The sequence below is a fragment of the Oncorhynchus clarkii genome, chromosome 12, assembly GCF_045791955.1.
Source record: "Oncorhynchus clarkii lewisi isolate Uvic-CL-2024 chromosome 12, UVic_Ocla_1.0, whole genome shotgun sequence".
NCBI lineage: Eukaryota > Metazoa > Chordata > Actinopteri > Salmoniformes > Salmonidae > Oncorhynchus > Oncorhynchus clarkii.
The window spans coordinates 37,811,834-37,835,938 of NC_092158.1; the positions used below are offsets into that span (position 1 = coordinate 37,811,834).

At 45.5% G+C, this 24,105-nt stretch overlaps 1 protein-coding gene across 1 annotated transcript; it reads right to left on the reverse strand.

The window, feature by feature from the left end:
* Positions 1–1,630: 1,630 nt before the first annotated feature.
* Positions 1,631–21,612, reverse strand: LOC139423142 (fibroblast growth factor receptor 4-like). Its single transcript, XM_071174833.1, has 16 exons — positions 20,752–21,612; positions 17,984–18,234; positions 12,946–13,281; positions 12,677–12,730; positions 11,878–12,141; positions 11,447–11,703; positions 10,975–11,098; positions 9,485–9,814; positions 8,546–8,885; positions 8,261–8,382; positions 6,898–7,008; positions 6,531–6,721; positions 5,409–5,531; positions 4,410–4,618; positions 4,067–4,172; positions 1,631–3,742 (listed from the first exon to the last, which is right to left on the reverse strand). Exons 2-16 carry the CDS (start codon positions 18,075–18,077, stop codon positions 3,566–3,568), a joined length of 2,838 nt encoding a protein of 945 aa, XP_071030934.1. The 5' UTR covers positions 18,078–18,234; positions 20,752–21,612; the 3' UTR covers positions 1,631–3,565.
* Positions 21,613–24,105: the final 2,493 nt, after the last annotated feature.

A 24,105-nucleotide genomic window follows, 5' to 3' on the forward strand; every position in this document is an offset into this window, starting at 1 on the left:
CCACTGGGTTTTTATGGGATCTTGTTTTTGTATTGTTGCCTTTGAGCAGCACAAAGCTGCACGTTCGTTGCTTTGCTCTTTATCGTTTTTTTGCCGGTTCTCATAATAAAAGATGATGAACCCAAACCACGCTGCATTTTGGTCCGATTCTTACAACAACGTTCGTGACAGTAGCACACCAAACAATACGTGCACAAGCACTTACAAATAAACAATCCCACACAAACACATGGGGGGGGGAACAGAGGGTTAAAAACACAACAAACGATTGAGGGAATTGAAACCAGGTGTGAGAAACAAGACAAAACACATGGAAAATGAAAAGAGGATCGATGATGGCTAGAAGACTGGCGACGCCGACCGCCGAGCGCCACCCGACCAAGGCCGCTGTGGAACGGGTAAGGGGTGTAGCTTCCCTCTGGGCAGGTATCTAGGAGTCTTACACTGGGCGCACACCGAGCAGGAGGAAACATAAACCCTCACGTCCTTGGCCAAGGTATGCCACCAGTACTTCCCAACCAAACAGCGCACCACCCGACCGATCCCAGGATGACCAGAGGAGGGTGACGTGTGGGCCCAATAGATCAACCGGTCACGGTCAGCAGACGGAATGTACAGATGCCCAGTGGGACACTGGAGGGGAGCGGGCTCTGCACGTAACACTTGCTCTCAATATCCGCGTCCAGCTCCCACACTACCGGCACCACCAGGCAGGATGCCGGGAGTATGGGAGTGGGATCCATGGGCCGCTCCTCTGCATCATACAGTCGTGACAGTGAGTCTGCTTTCACGTTTTGGGAACCTGGTCAGTAGGAAAGGGAAAAAACTAAACGGGTGAAAAACATGGCCCACCTTGCCTGGCGAGGGTTCAGTCCTCGCTGCCCGGATGTACTCCAGATTGCGGTGGTCAGTCCAGATGAGAAAAGGGTGTTTAGACCCCTCAAGCCAATGTCTCCACGACTTCAGAGCCTTGACAACAGCCAACAGCTCCCGGTCCCCCACATCATATTTTCGCTCCGCCGGGCTGAGCTTCTTCGAGAAGAAGGCACAGGGGCAGAGCTTCGGTGGCGTAACCGAGCGCTGGGAGAGCACGGCTCCTATCCCAGCCTCGGATGCATCCACCTCCAAAGAGGGTTCCGGATGGGCCAGCACGGGAGCCGAGGTAACAGAGCCCTCAGGTGATCCTATCAATTAAAATGGCCAATTTCGGTGCAATTAATTAGCTTAATTTCAGATCAAATTATATTTCAACAAAATAATGTTTCAGTTATGCTAATGTTATCTGGTCTAACTACACAAACAATTTCAGAACAATCTGAGATTGTGGGTGTTGAAATCCTTTTTCTTGTGCTGTTTGAGGTGGATTGACTCACATGAGAGATAAGCCAGCCAGCCGTGTGCTGGGGCTGAGAATGCTACTTAAAAGGAACTGGGTCTCTGTGATCACTAGTGCACTCTACCCCCTACCCCTTAACCCCTAACCCTCATCTTTTTCTCTTGTCTCCCTCTCTCATTTTCTCTCTTTCCCTTTCTCTGTCTTCAGCTGCTGTCTTTCTTTCTCTTTCTGTGCCTCCTGTCTCTTCATTTCTCTTGCTTTCTAAAAGAATGACATATGGCAAAGGACAAAGTGGATCTTTTAAATTATACTTTATTTCATACAAAAACAAAACAATAAACAAATAAATTACATATTTCTAAAATAATGATCTTGATGAATTTTTATTAAAGAACATTGTGATTGTTACAATTGTATTGGGCGTACATAAATGGAATGTCATGCAGTTGACCCTGACGTTCTGTAGTACGGGAATCAAAACAACAACACTGAGGATCATTGTGATACAACTCTCGATGTTGAAGGGCTAAGTTCAATTCATATAGGCTGTTCTGTAGCTCATGGTTTGGTTTTCATGTGGAGGTCATGCTGCTTTCGAGTAGAAAAAAACGATGTTGAGCTAAATTGCTAAATGTTTTGTTTTCCAAAAAACGATGACCCACCAAATAAATGTCACACCTGAACGGTAAGGATATCATTGTACACAAAAAGGTAGCCAGTCCCACTGCCCTGGTACCTGAATCTCCTTGTTATTGTATGTGCATTATGCTTTGCTTTCAACCCACAACACCACCATTTTTATACAAATGCTTGTGAGTATTCTGAATGAAAAACAGTAGGGGCAGTTCGATTCTGAAGCGTTGTTGAAACAACAACATTGGAGGCTTATCTATATGATTCGAGGTGAACCATTTGCATTCCCTGGAGGACATTTAGAGTATTCTCCCCAATTGTAACAAAGCATAAGAATTAGCATATGTATATTAAAAGATGGTAGCAGAATAAAGATTGGTATCACTGGGAGCCAAGCATTATCATAATAAGGGAGTCTTCATTTGCACACAGGCCCAGGCTGAGGTGCTGACGGGCTGAAGCTACCGGATCCCCCCACCATCCCTGTCCCCACAGTCACACCCATCAGGACTGCCAAAGACCCTATTGTCCAGGCCCAGCCTCAGCCTCAGCCTGTACCTCTACAAACACACTGGGCCTGGTTAAAGGGGAAACAAAAGAGGAGGATTCAAAATCAATCACACTGGGCTTTTCACATTCAGACCTTCAGGTCCAGGCCTTTTCTTTTCATACAGCATTGACAGTGGAAGCTGGGCTGCTCCCCCTGTCCCCCCACAGTGTCCTGTGTTTAATTGTATTCTTCTCTTTCAGGGCCCAGACCCCCAGACCATACTGTTCTTATAGTTAGTTTATGTTTGCAACAATTGAAAGCATAAGGGATTGGGGGTTCTGAGGGCTTTGGCGATTGGCCTGGATGCAATACAAAGGCCAGAGCAGCGTACAAACAGAGGACTGAAGGGATTTTGATGAAATGGAAGGTGAATTGCGAGGACATTTTGGCCGTTAAAACGCTTGAATACATTATTTCTTTCTTCACCTCAGTTGAACACCTTCATTTTTGTATCATTTAGAATAATTTATAAAAGGTAATTGTATTTTTTATGATATGTACATAAAACATTTTTCTATTTTAATATATTCACAGGAAGAAAAAAAATCAGGCACTTTGCTGCCTCTACAGCAACTTTTTAACACAAGAGATCCTGAGATTTAAGACAATTTTAAATAGCAAAATGTAAAATAATCTTATATATAGAGAGATTTATATTTAACAATCAGCTTCTCTGTTTTTTTCCCATATCAAAATAAATATTTTATGTTAAAACTTATTTTTCTGTTTTAAAAGCTCAGTTTGGATACTGTTCAGATGCTAGCTCAGATGAGTTTGAGTACAAGATGACCATTGTCCATCCTCTCTGTAGAGACCCAAACAAAAGAGAGTCCTTTTACTGTAAAAACCCAAACCTGATAAGAGGCAGCCATTTTAGATGACCAGGGTTCTGTAGTGCCAAGTGCCAAGGTTTGAGATACTGTTGTTGGGCACAGTGCCAGAGCAGACAGTCCAAGTACCACTTTTCATGCAACATGATCGTTTCCCAAAGTAAACCTCTCCATGTAATGCCCTTTGAGACAGAGGACTCGCATTGGAGCTGCTGTCTACCGCAGTGCCGGTTTCAGGTCAATCCGAGAATTCACGTCGTGGTAACCCAACAGACAGGGGTCGGTGGAAAGGGCATCGTGGGTAAAGACAGAGTCATTGTCCGAGGAGCAAGAGCTGGAAGTGTCCTCGCACGATGGGGAGTACTGTTCGAAAGGTGTTGACAGGTCCAGGTACTAAGAAAAAGAAGCAGGAGAGAAACTGTTCAGTTTGGTAATGCTTTGCATTTGTGTAATTTATTACATTGTATTTTTAAGCTAGACGTTTGTGTTGTGTGATGCATAGTAAGGTTGACATTTTATCTGAGACTGTGTGCTGTGTACAAACTACAGGGTGTCTTAAAGTAATAAGCTAAACTATAGCTGGAACAGTATGTTGGAACAGGACATCTGGCGAGCAGATTGTGTATGTGTGTGTGTGTGTTTGTGTGTGTGTGTGTGTGTGTGTGTGTGTGTGTATGCGCTCGTGTGTGTGTGTGAGCAGGGGTCCCAGACACCCACCTCGTCAGAGATAGACAGCAGCACTCTGTCCAGCTCCTCCACCAGCTGTTTGAAGGTGGGTCGTTGTGTGGGCACGGCATGCCAGCACTCCCTCATCTTCATGTAGCTGTACACATAGACAGAGAGGGCTAGTTAGTACCAGGGTATTTACACACATCCACAGCATTTTCACATTTACAAACATGCAAATGTAGCACAGGAGAGGGACAAAAAAAAAGCTTCTGAAACACACTGTAATAAATGCCAATGTCCAACTTAAATGTTGCGAGCTTAGGTGAGAAGGCTGTGGCGTTGCTTGTGGTGTTTGATCAGTTTAGGTGTGTATTTGCGTGTGTCTACTCACAGCTCGTGTGTGCAGTTGGAGGGTTTGTCCATGCGGTGGCCTTCTTTCAGCAGCTTGAAGAGCTCCTCCACAGGGATACCGGGGTAGGGCGAGCCCCCCAAGGTAAAGATCTCCCACATCAGTACCCCAAACGACCACACGTCACTCTGGTGTGTGTAGACTCGGTCGAACAAGGCCTCTGGTGCCATCCACTTCACTGGCAGACGTCCCTGCAAAACAGAACAACAACGTTAGTGAGCGGTGGACAGTCAGTGAGTCAGTCGGTTTCCACGATGCCAGAGCCCTTCATCCAGTCGTCTATACATCATTCCCCGACTCCCCCGTTCCTCCTCTCTTTCACCCACTCCCCTCTTCCCTTCCTCGTCAGCTTTTTCAAATGATCTCCCATTAAGCTGGCTGCCAATCAGTGGGCACACATCAAAAATCTGTCTGTAGCCCTTTTCTGCTGTCAATGACCAAAAACACCCTCTTTGGCCTCATGGGTGGAATGTTATTCATATTTTTCAAAACCCTGAAGGAAATCCGGTGTTTCTTTGTCAACCGTTTTGTTATATTTCAGTCTTCTGTGATGTATGTAAAGAGTAATATATTGGGATGCTAACTCAAAATGTAATACATTTCAACTCTATATCTGACATGGTACAGGTGTCTTCTTTTTTTGAGCCCATAACCATGTGTGTGAGGTGTATACTTTTGCTTCAAAGCAGATTTGTTTAAGACTGTCGAGAATCACTCTGTGTGACGCTGATTTAGCCCACTGCAGTAAAAGGTTAAGAGCATTAAAGCTGAAACAGGCACAAGCCGACTGGGGGACACTAGACAGAGAGCAGACAGTCTGCTGTGTCTCCATGTACCAACAGGGGCTGTTCTGAAAGCTGGCCAACAAGATGACACACAACAGCACAGCCCTGGAACGGGCACTGGAACGGGCACTGGATTTAGGAGAGGAACAAGGTGCCACAGAGCCAGTCAGGGGTATAGCAGGATAGGATAACTCACGTTGGTGGTTTTCTTGTAGTAGTCGATCTGGTGCACTCCTCTAGCAAGGCCGAAGTCTGCGATTTTCATGACGTTGTCTTCCGTGACGAGGACGTTTCTGGCAGCAAGGTCTCTGTGGATGCACTGTAGAGACAGAGAGAGGAGAAACCAGGGTTAAGTCAGGGAACATAAAGATATACGCAGTTTTGAGTTTTATGTTAAATGTTTATGAAATGTTACTCTACAATTTAGAATATTGTAATTACATGACCATGTCTACATTGTGGTTTTCTGTTTTTGCAGTCATGTAAAACCAGATAGTATTGACATAGAAATGATTCGCTGTGAGTTTCTAAAATGAAAAGACCTGGTCTTAAGTCAACACGCAGCGTCCAATTTTAACCAAACGCACCAAATTAAATCAACTTTATATAGATCTCGAGGTTTTGTTGAAAAACAACCACTGTTTGCTGGACTTGAATGAATGTCATTAAGTTTATTTTGGTTTTAATTTCAAATAGACGTGGTATTTGGGGATTCGTGGAAATGAGAAAGCCCTGGTTTTCCGGGGGCTCCATAATGGTGGGGTGGTTTCAGACTACTGCATTCTTAGCAAGCCACAGAGACAGAAACCCGATGCCGGGGCACAGACGCAGCTCTGCGCCTGTTTGCTAACAGATTTATGGCTGTGCTAAAAAAGACAAAGCCCACTGCGGCAGGCAGGCAGGACAGAGGGATGGGGGGCTGGAGGGGTAAACAGGGCTCAACCACCACTCCCCTGTGGAATTCCAGGATGGTGTGTCATACAAAGGGATGTGTTGATAAGAGAGACCAGGCTAGTGAATGAGGAATGGTGTGTTGGGGGGTAGGTGGGAAGGAAGGAAGGAAGGAAGGAAGGAAGGAAGGAAGGAAGGAAGGAAGGAAGAAAGAAAGAAAGAAAGAAAGGAAGGAAGGAAGGAAGGAAGGAAGGAAGGAAGGAAGGAAGGAAGGAAGGAAGGGGGTTATCACTTGCTCTTGCTTGTTGTCTAAACCCCTTCAGGCCAAAATCATTCTATAGAAGGCCACATACAGATTGTAAACCTAATAATCCATATTGAGATGGACATATAAGCTAACCAAACCCCTTTAAGACATAGCACTCACCCTTTTGGATGCCAGGTACTCCATGCCACGTGCCACCTGGTAGGCACAGGACAGCAGGTCTTTGAAGGTGAGCTGCTCCTCGGGCACTTTGGTCACATCAAAGGTGTAGTCCATGCCAGGTGGCCGGCGGGCCCGCAGGTACTCCCTGAGGCTGCCTTTAGACGCATACTCCACCAGCACGTACAGAGGACCTGATAGGGGAGGGGAGAAAGTTAGTGATCAACTCCATCCTCCCTATGGACACCTGGAGGCATGGGACCACCATTAATGACAAGGTCACTGAGCAGGGCTAGAGTCGAATGAGTGAAGAGCAACAGTGATATGGTAGCTTTTGACCTTTGGTTGTGAACTTGTGTCTTGAACTCACCATCTTCTGTGCACACCCCCAGGAGGTTAATGATGTTCTTGTGCTTGTCCATCACCTTCATCAGCTCCATCTCAGATATGAGGTCTGACAGGTCTTTGTCTGTGGCATCATCTGGGGAATGAGACAGACACACATTTGAAGTCTTAGGAACATATACTATATATACAAAATGATGTGGACACCCCTTCAAATGAGTGGATTTGGCTATTTCAGCCACACCTGTTGCTGACAGGTGTATAAAATCGAGCACAGAGGCATGCAATCTCCATAGACAAACATTGTCAGTAGAATGATCTTACTGAAGAGCTCAGTGACTTTCAACATGGCACCGTCATAGGATGCCACCTTTCCAACTAGTTAGTTTGTCAAATGCCTGCCCTGCTAGAGCTGCCCCGGTCAACTTTAAGTGCTGTTATTGTGAAGTTGAAATGTCTAGGAGCGAAAATTGCTCAGCTGCAAAGTGGTAAGCCACACAAGCTCACAGAATGAGACCGCCAAAGTGCTCATTACCAAGTTCCAAACAGCCTCTGGAAACAATGTCAGCACAAGATTCATGAAATGGGTTTCCATGGCCGAGCAGCCACACACAAGCCTAAGATCACCATGCGCAATGCCAAGCATTGGCCGGAGTGGTGTAAAGGTTGTCGCCATTGGACTCTGGAGCAGTGGAAATGCGTTCTCTGGAGTGATGAATCACGCTTCACCATCTGGCAGTCCGATGGACGAATCTGGGTTTTGCGGATGCCAGGAGACCACTACCTGCCCCAATGCATAGTGCTAACTGTAAAGTTTGGTGGAGGAGGAATTATGGTATGGTACTGTTGTTCGTGGTTTGGGCTCGGCCCCTTAGTTCCAGTGAAGGTAAATCTTAACGCTACAGCATACAATGACATTCTAGACGATTATGTACTTCCAACTTTGAGGCAACAGTTTGGGGAAGGCCCTTTCCTGTTTCAGCATGACAATGCCCCCGTGCACAAAGCGAGGTCCATACAAAAATGGTTTGTCGAGATTGGTGTGGAATAACTTGACTGGCCTGCACAGAGCCCTGACCTCAACCCCATCATACACCTTTGGGGTGAATTGGAACGCTAACTGAGAGCTAGGACTAATTGCCCAACATCAGTGGCCGACCTCTCTAATGCTTGTGGCTGAATGGAAGCAAGTCCCCGCAGCAATGTTCCAACATCTAGTGGAAAGCCTTCCCAGAAGAGGGGGACCAACTCCATATTAATGCCCATCGTTTTAGAATCATATGTTCGACGAGCATACTTTTGGTCATGTTGTGGATCTGGAAATAGAGTCAACAATAAATACTAGTCATTGTCCAGTCTTTCCTAAGAAGATGATTCCTAGTTCGTACCTTTCAGCATTTTGACAGCCACAGTGGAGATGTTCTCCTGATGGTCCTTGTTGAGCCCATAGGCCTCAGCTCTGACCACTTGGCCGAAACAACCCTCACCCAGTGGCTTCCCTAACGTCAGACTGGAGAAAGAAAGGACAATGATGGTCAGTACAGGGAAGATACATGGAACTCAACAGAAACCAAAACACATATTCAAGATGGAGGAACTCAATGACTGACTCAATAACCAGTAAGTACCTAAACCAAAACCCCTAACAAACCAGAAAGTCAAACAGGACTTACTTCTCCCTGGGAAACTCCCAGTCGGGGTCGTAGGGCAGTTCAAACTCCATGACTCCGGCCAGCATAGGGGAGCAGCTGGAAGACAGGCGGGCCACTCTCATCAGAGACGCACTGGACTTTCCTGATGAGTTAGACTCCACAGAGTACTGTCTGCGGAGGGGGAACTTGGAGAGTTTCTGGACAGGGAGGACATCGAAGGGTTCTCTGCTGGGGTTTACCTGCATGCGACACAGCACCACGATAACGATGGCCATAACCAGAGCCAGGAAGCCAGACGCGTAGATGATGATGTCAGTGTACTTGGTCTCCATTAGGTCCACCTCGTCAGCCACGTCCTCCTCTATGAGAAGAAGACAATGAAAAGGAAATAAAAGGATGGGTTTGAGACTGACTCAAGTGACCATTTCTTCTGAACTCGATACAAAAAGACTAGGGCTGTCAAACAATGTATTATTTTTTGAGTTAATTGCAGTATTGGCTGTGATTAATCACGATTAATCGTAAATTCAGAATTTTCTCTAATTGAGCTGTAATTTAAGATATTTGTTCAAAAAGCATTACAAGATTATTGACATCTTGATTTTGTCCAAAGTAACGGGTAGCAAAATCTGGTCAATAAAGCACACTTTTTAAAATCTCAACGTCAACTTGTTTTGACATCAAATAGTTGTTTTTAGCTGTATATATTATGTATTTACTATGTTTTCAGTGTATTTTGAACGCTTTCCGACAATGCAATTAATCACAATAAAAAAAAATGTGCGCTAAAATTACAAAAAGTTAACTTGAGTTAACTGATTAACTCTGACAGCCCTAAAAATACCTTTGGTAAGTTGACTATACTTGGCCCAAAGCACAAGTGACAATTTATTCTGAATTCTTCTAAACTCCTTACTTTGACCATATGTTGCCATACTGTAGTTTGAAGTTTAAATATACCCAAGAGGACGGTGAGCCAGGCAGACTGGTGGGAGAAGCCGATGGAGTTTCCAGCCAGACAGGTGTACTCTCCAGCATCCTCCATGGTCACCTTAGTCAGGTAGAGAACTTCCACCTCCGACATGTTGAGGCTGCCTGTCTTCAGTATCTGAACGTAGGGAGTCCCGTCGGGGCCGTAGCGGCTGCCGTTCCTCTCAATGTGTTTCAGCCACTGGATGTGGGGCTGGGCATCGCTGTAGACCTTACAGAAGAACTGGACATCAGTGCCCACCACTGCTGTAGTGTTGGCTGGCAGACCAGCCTGCAGGATAGGCCTGTGTGGGGAGCGCTCTGAAAACAGACAGAGGGGGGGGGGGGAGAAATAGAGAGAGTGTTAGACTCCAGAGGGCCATGAGGATTCCCCTTGCCCGAGGGAAGAGTTCGAAGTTCAGCCGTGGGGGACAGCGAGAGAGAGATTCCTCTGTTCAACGGAGCACATCGCTGTCTCTAAGCTACAAGAAGTACTCTGGAATGCCTGGAATAACCTAACCATTGAAGTAAATACTCATCTAAAATAACAGTATAATTTAGATTCAGATGAAACAAGGTTATCTCCAGATCTGTCTTATGTGTTTCGCAGGCATGGAGAGAAAGGCCAGTGGTAACGACCAGTGTTCATTTGACTGACCGCAGCACAGCAGTGCCAAAGGGGAAGGGACAGATAAGCAGGCATTGTTTCTCACAACCAACACCAGCCAGACACAGTCAGTCTCACTAATTGGTTTCATTAGCAACTTTATTTTCTAGCCAGGCCAGCTTGGAAGTCGCTGCGTTGCTTCCCTCTCTCCGTTCTGTGTGTGCAAGCTCTTTTCCCCCTTGCATGCTTCTGGAGACAGCAGTTGACCCCACACTGGACTGCCGAGCCGCAGAAACTGGCCAGTCACAGGTCAAGGGGAAAATTGGTTCGGGAGCCTGGCCGTCCGCTCTCTCTCTCTCCTCTCTCCACCGGCTGTCCTCCCTCTGTCTGAGGTGAGCTGTGGAGCCTGTGTTTCTCTGTCTAGTGAGACGCCACTGAGGTAGAGTGGGGAGAGCAACGGGACGGGACGGTAATCAGGCCTGACATGCTAAGTATCATGGGCCGGCAGTGGCTCCGCGGGGAGACGGCCTGTGTCTACATGTCTAGAGTCGGGTGGTGGTGAGCGTAGGACAGGGGAAACAATACCTTACAGTACTGCACACACCCTGGAGCTTTGACTAGATGTACAGACTTTATAATGAGTTCATGCCAACTTTACTTCCAGTCATTATGGAGAGAGAGACGGAAAGGGCTGGTGTTACAAGTTTGACGGAATGTGGTTGAATTAGAGAATGGTGGAGGGAATTACTTTTTCTCATTACCCATACTATCCCTCCCAGCTTTGGGAGTTGAATGTCAGATGAGCAAACAGCAGACTGTGTTGGGTAGGTAAAGTGAGGTTTTTGTTGCGAGGTAGATGAGTGAGTGTTCTTACCCAGCACGTCCAGAAGGTAGCTGTGTGTGATGGAGCCGTATTTGTTCTCCACCAGACAGGTGTAGTTCCCACGGTCTGAAGGCACCACACTCTCCATCACCAGGCTCCAGTGCTGGTGTCTCAACTATAAACGGACAAAACAGACACGTTAGAAATGGGTTGTCTGTACGTTGTGTGTTGGATCATTCCTACGGATACAAGTTATACTGGCTTGTGCTTTGGAAGTGCTTGTCTTTCTCTATGGTAATGTGTCTTTGATGGATCCAGTGTGAACAGATTCACAGTGTGTCACTTCCCTATTGAGACCAGGGTTGAGAACAAAGTATGTGGCAGTTATATGCCAGTAAACAAAATAGCAACCACTGTTTTTCTCCCCCTCTCTCCCCTTTCTCTCCCTTTCTTCCCCTCCCTCCTCATCCCCACCCTACCCACTCTCCTACTGTCTTCGCTCCCAGGATGGTCACTGTCTCACCTTGATGCCTCCGATGCGGTGCTCTCCCCTGAACTCACGTCCGTTCCTCAGCCAGCGGATGGAGGGCAGAGGGCTGCCCATGGCCGGGCAGCGGAACTTGACCGTGTTCCCTGCCGGCACTGCGTACAGCTTCTTCTCCATGCGCTGGGTGTGGGTCCAGTAGGGACCTCTTGTGAAGTAGACCTGATCATTCTCAATCTCAGCCGACGTGTCTTCTAGACCGTTGTCCTCATCATCATCACCTGAGCCCAGTAAGTCTGAGAAGCATCAAGATATGGAAAGAGTTAATAACTTGTTTTTATAACTGATCATTCAGGAGGCCATAGAGAACAAGACAATAGAGATGCATACATATAACCTATAACTTCATTGGACATATCATGGTACCTCTAAGGCTGAGACTTCTTCTGTCTTCTAAATCTAGATCTCACCTAATACAGTGATGGTGAAGTTCCTCAGGGGCTCCTTGGTCCCGCGGAGGACACATACGTACACCCCAGAATCCTCGTACGTCACGTCCGTGATCTCCATAACGCCCCCGCGGATCTGGATGCGGGCGGTGTGCATCACCCGGGTCCCCTCCTTGTACCAGTACACCCCCCCCGGCCGATTGGTGTCACAGCGCAGCTTGAGGACATCACCCGGTTCCAGGAGCAGGTGCTCAGTGGTGTCCTCACTAAGGTCCTCCAGGACATCTGCAGGGATAACAAAGAGACAAAAACAAACGTGTGAGTACTCGGGACACGGACACACACACACACCAAACGGTGGCCACATCTTGTTCTCAAGAGAGTGGCCATCCCTTCAACTATGAACTTTCAACTCTCGCCCCCATTATCCCCTGACCCGCCAGACACACACACAAAAAGAGGTTGTCATGGCAACTGGGAGGCCTCTCTCCACCTCTCTCTGCTCCTTGTTTTGTTTAGCATGGATCACTGTGGGAGTGAGAGCAAGCTAGCTACAAGAACAAAGAAAAGAGAAAAGAGAAAAGAGAAAAAGAATGTAGCTAATGAACATGTTGTAGCGTGACAGCGGATTGGCCTTCAGAAACAAATCGATGGGGTGGCAATGGTTCAGTGGCGGTCTGAGAGGCAGGCTCGGAGAGAGAGCCCCATTCCAGCCCACCAAACAGCCTCTCAGTAACACAGATGGCCCCTGTCATCCTCACTCATACTCCTCTCTGTTCTCTTTACTCCACTGGGATAGAGGCAGTTCAATGGCAAGTACCTGCTGGGACTTCAATGGGCGTACTCTGGTCCAGGTAACGGGAGATCAGGGTCCCTACAGGGACAAGGTATGAGATTAATATACGTTGACTTCCAGCTAGTTACTGTTGTTAGTAATCAATTACTATCAAGACATAATTGACAAAAAAACACACGGCTGTAACGCATGGGAAGCTATAGAGATCCTATGAAATGTTCTATTCTAATTCCTAATTCTATGTGGGAAGCATCCAATAGCCTGATGAACAAAGTCTAGCAAGAAATGTTTACCTGGTAGAACCTGTAGCCAGGCAGACTGCATGGACTGTAGCTGTAGTCCAGCGTGTGTAGTGGCCTCAGCCATACAGATGTACTCTCCAGCGTCCTCCAGCGACACGTTGCTCAGAGACAGAATGTTCACATTGGAGATGTTGCTCTGTAGGGCCTCCAGAGTTCTAAGATGTGGCTGGCCCTCGGCTCCCAGGCGCTCTTCGTCTCTTTTTAGCCACTGGACCTTGGTGATGGCTGGCCGGTGGACCTTACACAGCAGCTTCACCTGTCCCCCCACAACCGCCGTAGCGTTCTCAGGGTAACCAGGCAAGATGAGTGGCCGAGACACTGTCAAATCTGTACCGAGAGAAGAAGAGAGGAGAAAGGGATTGTAAAAAAGAAAATGTAGAAAATGTCAACTCCAGCCTCAGTTTCGGTAAAAGTATGTGTTTCTCGCATTTCTCAGCGTGCCTGTGTTTGAATGTAGACTGGTTGCTTGGTGGGTGATAAGAGTGCACTGATAAACTGGGGGCTAACGTGTCACAATAAGGGCTCCACTGGCCACAGCCATATGCAGGGTGCCCGCTCAGTCACACCAATTTTCTGTCTGATTGCTTCCTGTAGCCACCTCAGTAAGTAAAAGGCAATCTGTTCCCCTTGCTTGATGAGCTGCTCGCTCTAACTGCTTCATGCGAGGCAGGCAGAGTAGGAATACACAGGTGAGAGCTAGGATCAAACTCAAATTAACTAAACATTTTATTACAGCTGTATTACACTGCAATAAGTACCTTATATGCTCCCTGTCCAATGAAAAGCTCCCATTCATTTGACTATGTGATTGACCCATCTAGCCAATAGCTTACCATCCCATCCCACATTGTGACTTTACTTTTCAGTGCAGTGCAAAAAGCTGTGGCAACTTTAAAAGTGCTGCTTTCTGTTAAGCTTGGAAAGGCAACATTCCTCACCAAGCAAACAGAATCATGCTAATGAACTTGTGAGGACTCTGAGCTGCCCGTGGCCTTCATTTGAACTCACAGCTGAGTGTGAATATTCACCCTGTGTGAAAGGGGCAAACACAACAAAAAGCAGAACACAAAACATTTCACTGGTGTGACTCGACCGGCAGGGGAGCGTTTGACCATCAGATGCACTCTTCTCTTTCATGACTAGAGTTCCTTTAGGGGTGAATCCATGGTACGCTACGGTTTGTTTCTGTTCTGGGTGACACATTTTGCAACGTAAGTCTTCTACATCAGTATCCATTCACCACAAAGGATATGCTAAGAACAAACTGCCATAACACAACATTGTCAATAATATACTGACTGTGTAGAAGAGTGAGCGATACTATTGTAGTCACATTGCTTACAACACATTAGGATTTAAATATCAATATCAAATAATTTCTGGGTAACAGTTAAGTACCTTACTGTGATTGTTTTCATTTAAAATGGTCAAAAAGAGAAAAAAAATTGATTCTTAGCTAAGGGAAGTTTCTCAAGCAAGAATTTTTCTTGGAGTGTCTAGCTGTTATTGGCAGAGAGGATTGGAACTCTCTTTCTTATTGGTCTATTAGCTAATTTACCGCATGTTGATGTCACCAGACAGGCCAAAACTTCATCCCACCAAAACAGGCTGAAATTGCAAGCAATCTTTTCAAACAGCTCTTACACTAAAAGGCCATTATTATAATTTTCACAATTTTACAGTATTATTCCTACCACATAGTGGAAATATATATAAAACATTGACTACTTAAAATGCAAAGCATCCTCGATGCCAATTCATTTGATCTACTGTATGTCATATCTGGAGGGGATGAATTCCTCACTAAATCACTGTCAGCTTGAGTGTGAGCAGCGCTGTTCTGCGTTAGCACACTGACGCCTGTGCTCCAGACCTATGTGTGTGGCATACATTTCACTCCTCTGAGAAAAAAATATCACCAACTTCATCCTGCAGCCAGAGTTCATAATGGCTACCTCTGTTCTCTCACTCACTCTCTCGCTCTCTCTTTTTTATTTTCCTGGTTGGTAACTGGAACGTTCCTGGGTGGTGTTGCCATGCTGAATTATTACCAATGAGTCTAATGTCTTCTGGCAGGGACTTAGTGCTGCATTGTGGGCCCTGGGGCGGGGACCTGGGACCTTCACCACTTCTCCACTGCGGGAGTCAGCTTGTCCACGGAGTCATGGGTAGACCCTCTTAAGAAACAGGCACATTGAAAAACTACCTGGGTTCACCTTGCTAATGAGGCTGATTTTCAACTGTAACACCAGTGTTACACTAGTGAGTACACCCCTAGGTAAATTGTGTTTCCATAGCTAGGGATGATAGTGAGGACTTGTGAAGAGCAGAATCAACAACCTTTGCATAATCAAAACATTTGCTTTGTGAGAAAGTGTTCATGTTCACAGTTAGCCATTGTTATGTAAATTAAGGCTGAAAAGTACCAGTGGTCTGGCTTTGGCCCCAAGTGAGAGCAGGCCCTTTGATCAGATGGGGTAAATCCTGTATAAATCCTTGGAATTTATGGTGGAGATTGCGCTTCTAAACAGCCAGGATGTGTACTCAGAGTATGCGTGGACCAACTGGCAAGTGTCTTCACTGACATTTTCAATCTCTCCCTGACCAAGTCTTTAATACCTACATGTTTCAAGCTGATCACCCTAATCCCTGTGCCCAGGAACGCTAGAGTAACCAACCTAAATGACTACCACCCATAGCACTCACATCTGTAGCCATGAAGTGCTTTGAAAGGCTGGTCATGGCTCACATCAACACCATCATTCTGGAAACCCTAGACCCACTCCAATTCGAATACCGCCCCACCAGATCCACAGATGCTGCTCAGTGTTCAACACCATAGTGCCCTCAAAGCTCATCACTAAGCTTAGGACCCTGGGACTAAACACCTCCCTCTGCAACTGGATCCTGGATTTCCTGATGGGACGCCCCCCAGGTGATAAGGCTAGGCAACAACACATCTGCCAAGCTGATCCTCAACACGGGGGCCCCTCAGGGGTGCTTTGTCCCCTCCTGTACTCCCTGTTCACCCACGACTGCGTGGCCAAGCACGACTCCAACACCATCAATTAGTTTGCTGACGACACAACGGTGGTAGGCCTGATCTCCGACAATGATGAGACAGCCTATAGGGAGGAGGTCAGAGACCTGGCAGTGTGGTGCCAGGACAACAGCCTCTCCATCAACATGGGCAAGACAAAGGACCTGATCGTAGACTACATGAAAAGGAGGGCCGAACACACCCCATTCACATCGACAGGGCTGTAGTGGAGCGGGTCGAGAGCTTCAAGTTCCTTGGTGTCCATATCACCAACAAACTATCATGGTCCAAACACACCAAGACAGTCATGAAGAGGGCACGGCAACGCCTATTACCCCTCAGGAGACTGAAAAGACTTGGCATGGGTCCCCAGATTCTCAAAACGTTCTACAGCTGCACTGTCTAGAGCATCTTGACCAGTTGCATCACCACCTGGTATGGAAACTGCTCGGCATCTGACCATAAGGAGCTACAGAGGGTAGTGCGTAGTACATTACTGGGGCCAAGCTTCCTGCCATCTAGGACCTCTATACTAAGCGGTGACAGAGGAAGGCCCAAAAAATTGTCAAAGACTCCAGTCACCCAAGTCATAGACTGGTTTTCACTGCTACTGCACGGCAAGCGGTACCGCAGCACCAAGTCTAGGTCTAAAAGGCTCCTTAACAGCGTCTACCCCCAAACCATAAGACTGCTGAACAATTAATCAAATGGCTAGCCAAAGTATTTGCTATGATCCCACCCACTCATTTTTTTTACACTGCTGCTACTCACAGTTTATTATATATGCATGGTCACTTTACCTCTACCTACATGTACTTATTACCTCAATTACCTTGACTAACTTTTACACCCGCACACTGACTCGGTACAGGTACGCCCTGTATTTAGCCTCGTTATTGTTATTGTATTCTGTTATTTTTTTTTTTTAACTTACGTTTAAAAAATATATTTTCTTAACTTGTACTTTCTTTAAACTGTATTGTTGATTAAGGGCTTGTCAGTAAGCATTTCACAGACACCTGTTGTATTCTGTGCATGTGACAAATACAAATTGATTTGAATAATGTGTTATAAAAACATGGACTAAAGTGTTTGAAATTAGCCCTAGACTAGAGCAGGGCTTCCTCCTTCCCTGATAGTGATCAGTATAGGGTCTTAAAAGAAACCCCAGCTCCTGTAAACCTGGAGGGCTGCAATTTGCCAAGCCTGTAGCCAATCTGCACACATCATAACAATACTTAGAGATGAATGGATGGCTGTGGCAGGTAATAAACAAAGACAGGCGTGTATTTGTAAAACATCAATGGAAGCCCCCCCCCCCCATCCTCTCCTCCCTCCCTCCCTCCTCCTCTCCTTCCTCCCCTCCACCCACGGCTCTCTTGGCTGGCGACGGGCCAGACAGATTTACACTTCCGAGCCTCAGGGTCTCGGAGGGATCGAGTAGCACGGTTTACAGCACCAAAAGCACTGGGAGATATTTTTTTCTCCTCACCCCCGAAAAATGATTACAACCTTCCTCCTTCCTGTCACCTTGAATTTGACTGGATCTTACCTTCCCTGTGGCTCGCTGTTCTGCCTATAGAGAGACCAGTCTGATGAATCAAAGGGTTACTGTACTCTGCAGCTACGGGCATTTTTCTCCTTCCTCAATGAGATCTTTCAGTGAATTAAATGGAACCTTGAGGGAAGGGTTCATTTCTTTATTTTTAAAGCTTTTGTTGGTGGTTTATTTTATTACTTGTCTAAGCAGAACTGAGCAACCTCACTTGAAATTTGAAGCTGTGTACTATAGAGATACACTTGAGAGATGTATTTTAAGAAACTGCAACGGATAAAGTTGAGAAACCTTCCTCAGGGAGAATTCAATCAGTTATCCATCAGCAAATAATTCTCAAGAGGGTTTGGAATATTCATCCGTATAGGGGAAATTACACACAAGAACATATACCTGTAAGAACAACAAATCCTAGGCAATATTGAGCAACCTACCTTCTGTTTTTCCGTCTTCTGACCCGATGGCTTTGGCCAGGAGTCCAACAGTCAGACAGTGTATGACGATGCAAGCCGTGTAGACATTCACCATCTTGCAGATGTGTGTGTGTGTGTGTGTGTGTGTGTGTGTGTGTGTGTGTGTGTGTGTGTGTGTGTGTGTGTGTGTGTGAAGAATGAAGGGGGCAACCCTGGTCTCACACACCGATTCCGGGCATTGGCAAACTCAACACACACCCCAAAAACTGGACCTGGAAAGACAATACAATAGAGAATCAGTCAGTCATTATGTAAAATTGTAGCATGTGATTCCAGTAAGTAGCACTGAAATTGTTTGTGGTATATAGCCTTGTGAATAGGTAGATATAGAAAGAGACTCTTTTAGACTGGCGTTGTATTCTTATTAAACAGGTGTCCTGACCATTCAGTCATTAGCCTACAGCACATTGTCCACTGTCCCCTGCGTCATGAATAACTAGAGGCTGTGAATATGTGGCTTTTCTAGCCTGTTGTTTGCGAATGGAAGGTGCACAGCCTGTCTGGATAATGGGCTGTTACTATGAAAACACTTGAGACTTGCCAGGAAGCTATCGGGGAGCAACAATAGCAAATTCACAGGCGCACTCAACACAACAGACAGGCCAAAACAGGTTAAGAAAATAAGACTAGGCTTACGTGTGTCATTTTTCCCTGAGCCCACTAAATAATCTAGTGAGGACGTATTCAAATCATTTTAGAGCAGACTGCTCTTATGAGAACAACAAATAATGTGTTATTTGATAGAAAGGGGTTGTTTATTTTTATTATCGCGTGACAGGGGACCACAGTTGGCAACAGGAACAAGACTGAGCTTCGTGATTTGTCCAGATGACGACAACTGAACCGAGTCGGGCCAACTGTGCACAGGCGCCAGTCCTGGAGTGTTCCATGCAGACCATGTGCGTGCAGCCATGGTCAGTGGCGGACTTACCATTAGGCAGGAGAACATCATCAAGGGGCCTCGTGAGTTGGGCATTATTCAAAAAAGGGGAAAAGGGGATACCTAGTCAGTTGTACAACTGAATGCCTTCAACTGAAATGTGTCTTCTGCATTTAACCCAACCTCTCTGAATCAGAGACGGGTGGGGGGTTGCCTTAATCGACATCCACAGTGCCCAGGGAACAGTGGGTTATCTGCCTTGCTCAGGGGCAGAATTACAGATTTTTACCATGTCAGCTCAGGGATTTGATCAAGCAACCTTTTGGTTTCTAGCCCAACACTCTCTCATTTCCATACTGCTCGCGTTCTCTCTCCTCCTCAAAACCCATTGGATGACAAAGCCAGAGGTCCCTCTCCTTTGACCTTCTCCAATGGGTTTTGTGAAGGAGATTAGGAGCGAGGTCGCCAGGAGTGGATCTGATGTTGACTGGCCAAAAGAAGTATGGTATGTCATACTCGTTTTGGCCAGACAGAAACAGATACATGGGCTACATGTCGTAAGACACAGGGGTGCTGTTTCGCTCGCTCGGATGCTTTCTCCGGTGAGAGTTTCAGCCACTTGCGAATTGAAGGAAAGTTGGCGGGTGCACAGTGCACTGTTTGGATGCTGGAATTCGCTTGGCTGAAGGTGCAGCGAAGGTAACCTACTTTTTTAATAGATTTTTTTTTTAAACAATCAAATGAAAACATTTTGAACACTGGTTGTGTTCATGGCACATCAAAAGGTAATAGATTTCTACAGTTAAATGTACATGTCTACTATAAAACCCATTGAAAAGCACACACAGGTGGGGTGGGGGGGCCTCAGACTGATCCCTGCCTTCAAATCACTAAGTCCGCCACTGGCCGTGGTACACACCGTTTAATAGCTATCCCATGAACGAACTCTACTATTTCTCCATTTAGCCTAACTGGAAAAAACACGAATATTATTTTTATATGTCCAGTTATTTATGACGTGTTTATCTTCAGCGAGGTAAATGGTAGGCGTATCTCGATGTGGCCCCATGTAGGCTAATCTTGGCGTGAAATAAACTAGTGAAAGTTGTCTAGTGTTTAGTCTGTGTTTTTGTCAAAAGCACCAAGTGAAAGAAGGATTTACACTATCCGTAAAAAAAATTGGTGCGTTAATTTATTATCTTTAGACCGTTACGATGTTGTTGTCATAAATCAAACGATGTCTTCTGCTCAGTTACCTTCCAACAACCAGCTAGTTCTGTTAAATTTTAACTAGATGATCATCGTGAGAAATTCCCTATAACTTCAACGATTTTCCCATGCGCGTTACAAGTACTGCCAGCCTATCTTTGTAAAGATAAGCTTTTCCAATATATATATTGTACGGTTGGAAAAGCTTCTCACATTAGCTATTGGACGAAAAACTCAACAACATCACGTCATGTGTGCGCAAAGTCGATCAAATCGATATGACAGTGGAGACTATGTTAAAACTATGCTGCGCAGACACTGCCACATTCAGCAATCCCTCAATGTTCACAAGCTGAAACTGGTGGGGATACATTATTGCAACCGAAGTAGGCTATATAATCATGAATTTCATTCAAACTCATGCATTAGGCTAACATAATCACATTGTCTGAATTAATGTTTGTCGAAAAACCATAACCAGCCGTGGAACTCATTGCAAGAAGGGTTCTACATAGGCTTCAATGTGTGGAGTTGAAATAAATTAGGAAATAAAGCAATTGTTTAGTGGACTTGTCGACTGTAACCACTAAATAAAGTAACATAGGCCTACTAGCTCGCGGATTCAAGGAAATCATCTTACCTTTAATTTCGTTCTTTGCTCGCAATGATCAATCCTTGATAAAGTTCGATTAGGCACCAGAATATCCTAGTTCCATTTGATCGAGGTCAATATTGGAATCCTCATTTGGATTTCTGTCCAATCCTCTTTCTTTTTTTGTCTTTGGTGATTTTCTTCAGTGTGTGCCCGGGTGGAACCCTCGGAGATGCACTTATAAATCCATCAAAACAACCAAAACATGAAGGACAGCAGGTCGGTGGTGAGCAAGCTGGGAAGGAGCTAGAGCTGATCCTTCCGACTGGGGCACAGAGTCCACTTCACCCTGAGCAGATTGTGTTCTCACGTCAGAATGAGGCTCGCGCGCCCGTCTCCTTCTTTCCAGGGGCTCACGCGACAGAAAGTGCTAAATCCATAAAGAGAGACTTCGGCCAAACTTGCTGCTTAATTCTCTCTCCTCTTGAGATTAGACTGAACGAGATCTGTATTGGTTGTTGCAAATAGAAACAGACAGATCTCCAATGTAGGAGGCGTAGAGTCCCTTATACCACTCTTCTCAATGTGGATAATTATTCGGCTACAGCCCGGCAACAATGGAACAGATGTTGGTCAATCTTTGCGCACAGTGGTTCGCTCTTCACTCGCGCAGAGTCTGTTCGTGAATGAGTTGGTCCCAACAGAACACAGTACATTTAATAACTAGCTAAATCTCATTTAGGCTAGCTAGCCACTCTGTTAATGTTGTGGGTATAGGCTACTGCTGCGTCTCGTTGCTAACCCGATCCGCTGCACTCTGAGCGCAAGTCACAACAATGGACTAAAACGAGCGAGAAGGGGGAGTAGGGGGTAAGAGTCTGTAACCCCCACCCCCAAATAAAATCCCCTCAGGTTACCCCCTCGGTGACAAACATAAACCAAGATCTCTGCCGCCTCCACACCATTCACACATAAATCCAAGATCTGGATTGTTTCTCTATTAACAGGTCTTCTTGCTCTATTAAATCTTGACACCTATCCCTTTCAGGCAGATTTAGAACTTGACTATTGATAGGAAAAATACATATAGGCTTTTAGACTTAGGTTTAAAAATAAATAATATTTTGATAAATAAGTCAATAACATAACCAGAATATAAGTTAAATGTATATGCCTACAAATTATTTACCCATATTTGGCCCATATTTGGCCCAAGTTAATTCTCCTCATTAATAATTTCATAAAACGTCAAACTCATTATGCTATTCCTTCATTTATTACATGTTAAATTGCTACGTAAAAGAATAGGGTATAAAATGATATGTGCAACGCATGTAATTATAAGGTACTTCCTTGGCCTATTCAATAAGTGAGAATTGCCCCCGTTTATTTGCATAATTGTATTAGAGAGCGAGGCAAAGTAATCTCTTTAGTTGCGGTTAGTCAGAACACAATACGGCTTAATTAATTTATGAATTAAACAAATCACACAATGTAAAACATGTGTAGTGTAGGATTTTATCAGCTAATAAAATGTAGTTTAGTTCGTCATAATCTTTATGCCTACATATGGTTGAGAACGTCGTATTTTGTTATAAATATGAAATTGTATTATGAAATTTTTTCGCATTTTGCAGGTGCAGGAAGAAACTAGAGAGGATCTAGAGAGCGAGCGAGAGATAATGAATGCCAGTGCAAACTATCGGGAGAGACAGATCTAAGAGGTGAATTTAGTTTGAAATGAACGCCGTTCCTCTCATTCATCACAAGCTGCAGCGTAGCACACACGGGTTGTGCCTCGGCCCCGCTACTCTCGCGGGCAATAGCTCTAACGTTCTGCCAACAATTTCCTGCTTGAGAGGAGAGGGAACACAGCACATCTTTCGTGTCAGACACAACGGTGTGAGAACGTGGCCCCCATCCAACGCATGCACGTAACCCCCCCCCCCCCCCCACACACACACACACACGCGCGCGCGCGCGCACACAAATACAAATCCCTCAAGTTCATGCCATGCCAATAGAGAATGCTAAAGACGGAAACTATCCTGTTTAATCAAAGGCTGTTTTTCACTCCACTGTGTGCTCTGTGTGCGCAGTGAGGCCCATGCAGGGTTCTGCCAAGCTACTGACTGAGGACTGGATAATACAGTCCCCATGCCATTGCCCCTCAATGTGGCACAGTGAGCAACCCCTGCTGCCGGACATCATGCTAGAAAGCATTGCAGAGAGAGAGAGAGAGTTTGCCCCTGGAGATCCTTAAATAAAGCTGCATGCTACAAACCCCTCTCCCCATTTCACCTCTGTCCCTCCCTTTCTCTCTGCATCTCTTCTCTGTCTTCTGAGTGTTTCTGTCTCCCCGTCACCCTCTCGCTCTCCTCTCCCTCCTGCTCTCTCTTTACACTTCTCTCTTCCTGTCCTCTCTGACCTCCTTCAAAACTGCTGGCATTCCACTCAACAATGAGTCCTTCCCCACAATCAGCCAGAGCTTGGTTCTCCTTAAGCACACCAGCCCAACAATCAGCCCAACTCCCAAATCCCAATGCCACTCTTTTGTGCCGGCCAGCTGAATGTGAATGCCCCATTAAAGCCTATTATCTGCAGCTCCTCTGTTTCCCTCTCTGTTTCTTCCATCCCTCTCTGACGGTCTCTATCTCATTTTCGCTCCCTCATTCTCGTTTCCTTCCCCTCTCTCCCTCTTCTCTCTCTCCTAGCAAGCAGGTCTTATCAGGTATATATTTATCTGCACTTGTGCTAAAAAAACTACAACATACATTACAACTGCAACATAAAACCAGTCTCAGGTTATGATAAGCAGTCTGTGAATGTTATCAAAATTTATCTGAAGATTACAGGCAGACTGAGTCCCTGTAGGAACACCAGAAAATATAACATTATCATCATATGCATAATTAGAATTTTGAACAACTCAGTCAATATACAGTGCCTTGCGAAAGTATTCGGCCCCCTTGAACTTTGCGACCTTTTGCCACATTTCAGGCTTCAAACATAAAGATATAAAACTGTATTTTTTTGTGAAGAATCAACAACAAGTGGGACACAATCATGAAGTGGAACGACATTTATTGGATATTTCAAACTTTTTTAACAAATCAAAAACTGAAAAATTGGGCGTGCAAAATTATTCAGCCCCTTTACTTTCAGTGCAGCAAACTCTCTCCAGAAGTTCAGTGAGGATCTCTGAATGATCCAATGTTGACCTAAATGACTAATGATGATAAATACAATCCACCTGTGTGTAATCAAGTCTCCGTATAAATGCACCTGCACTGTGATGGTCTCAGAGGTCCGTTAAAAGCGCAGAGAGCATCATGAAGAACAAGGAACACACTAGGCAGGTCCGAGATACTGTTGTGAAGAAGTTTAAAGCCGGATTTGGAT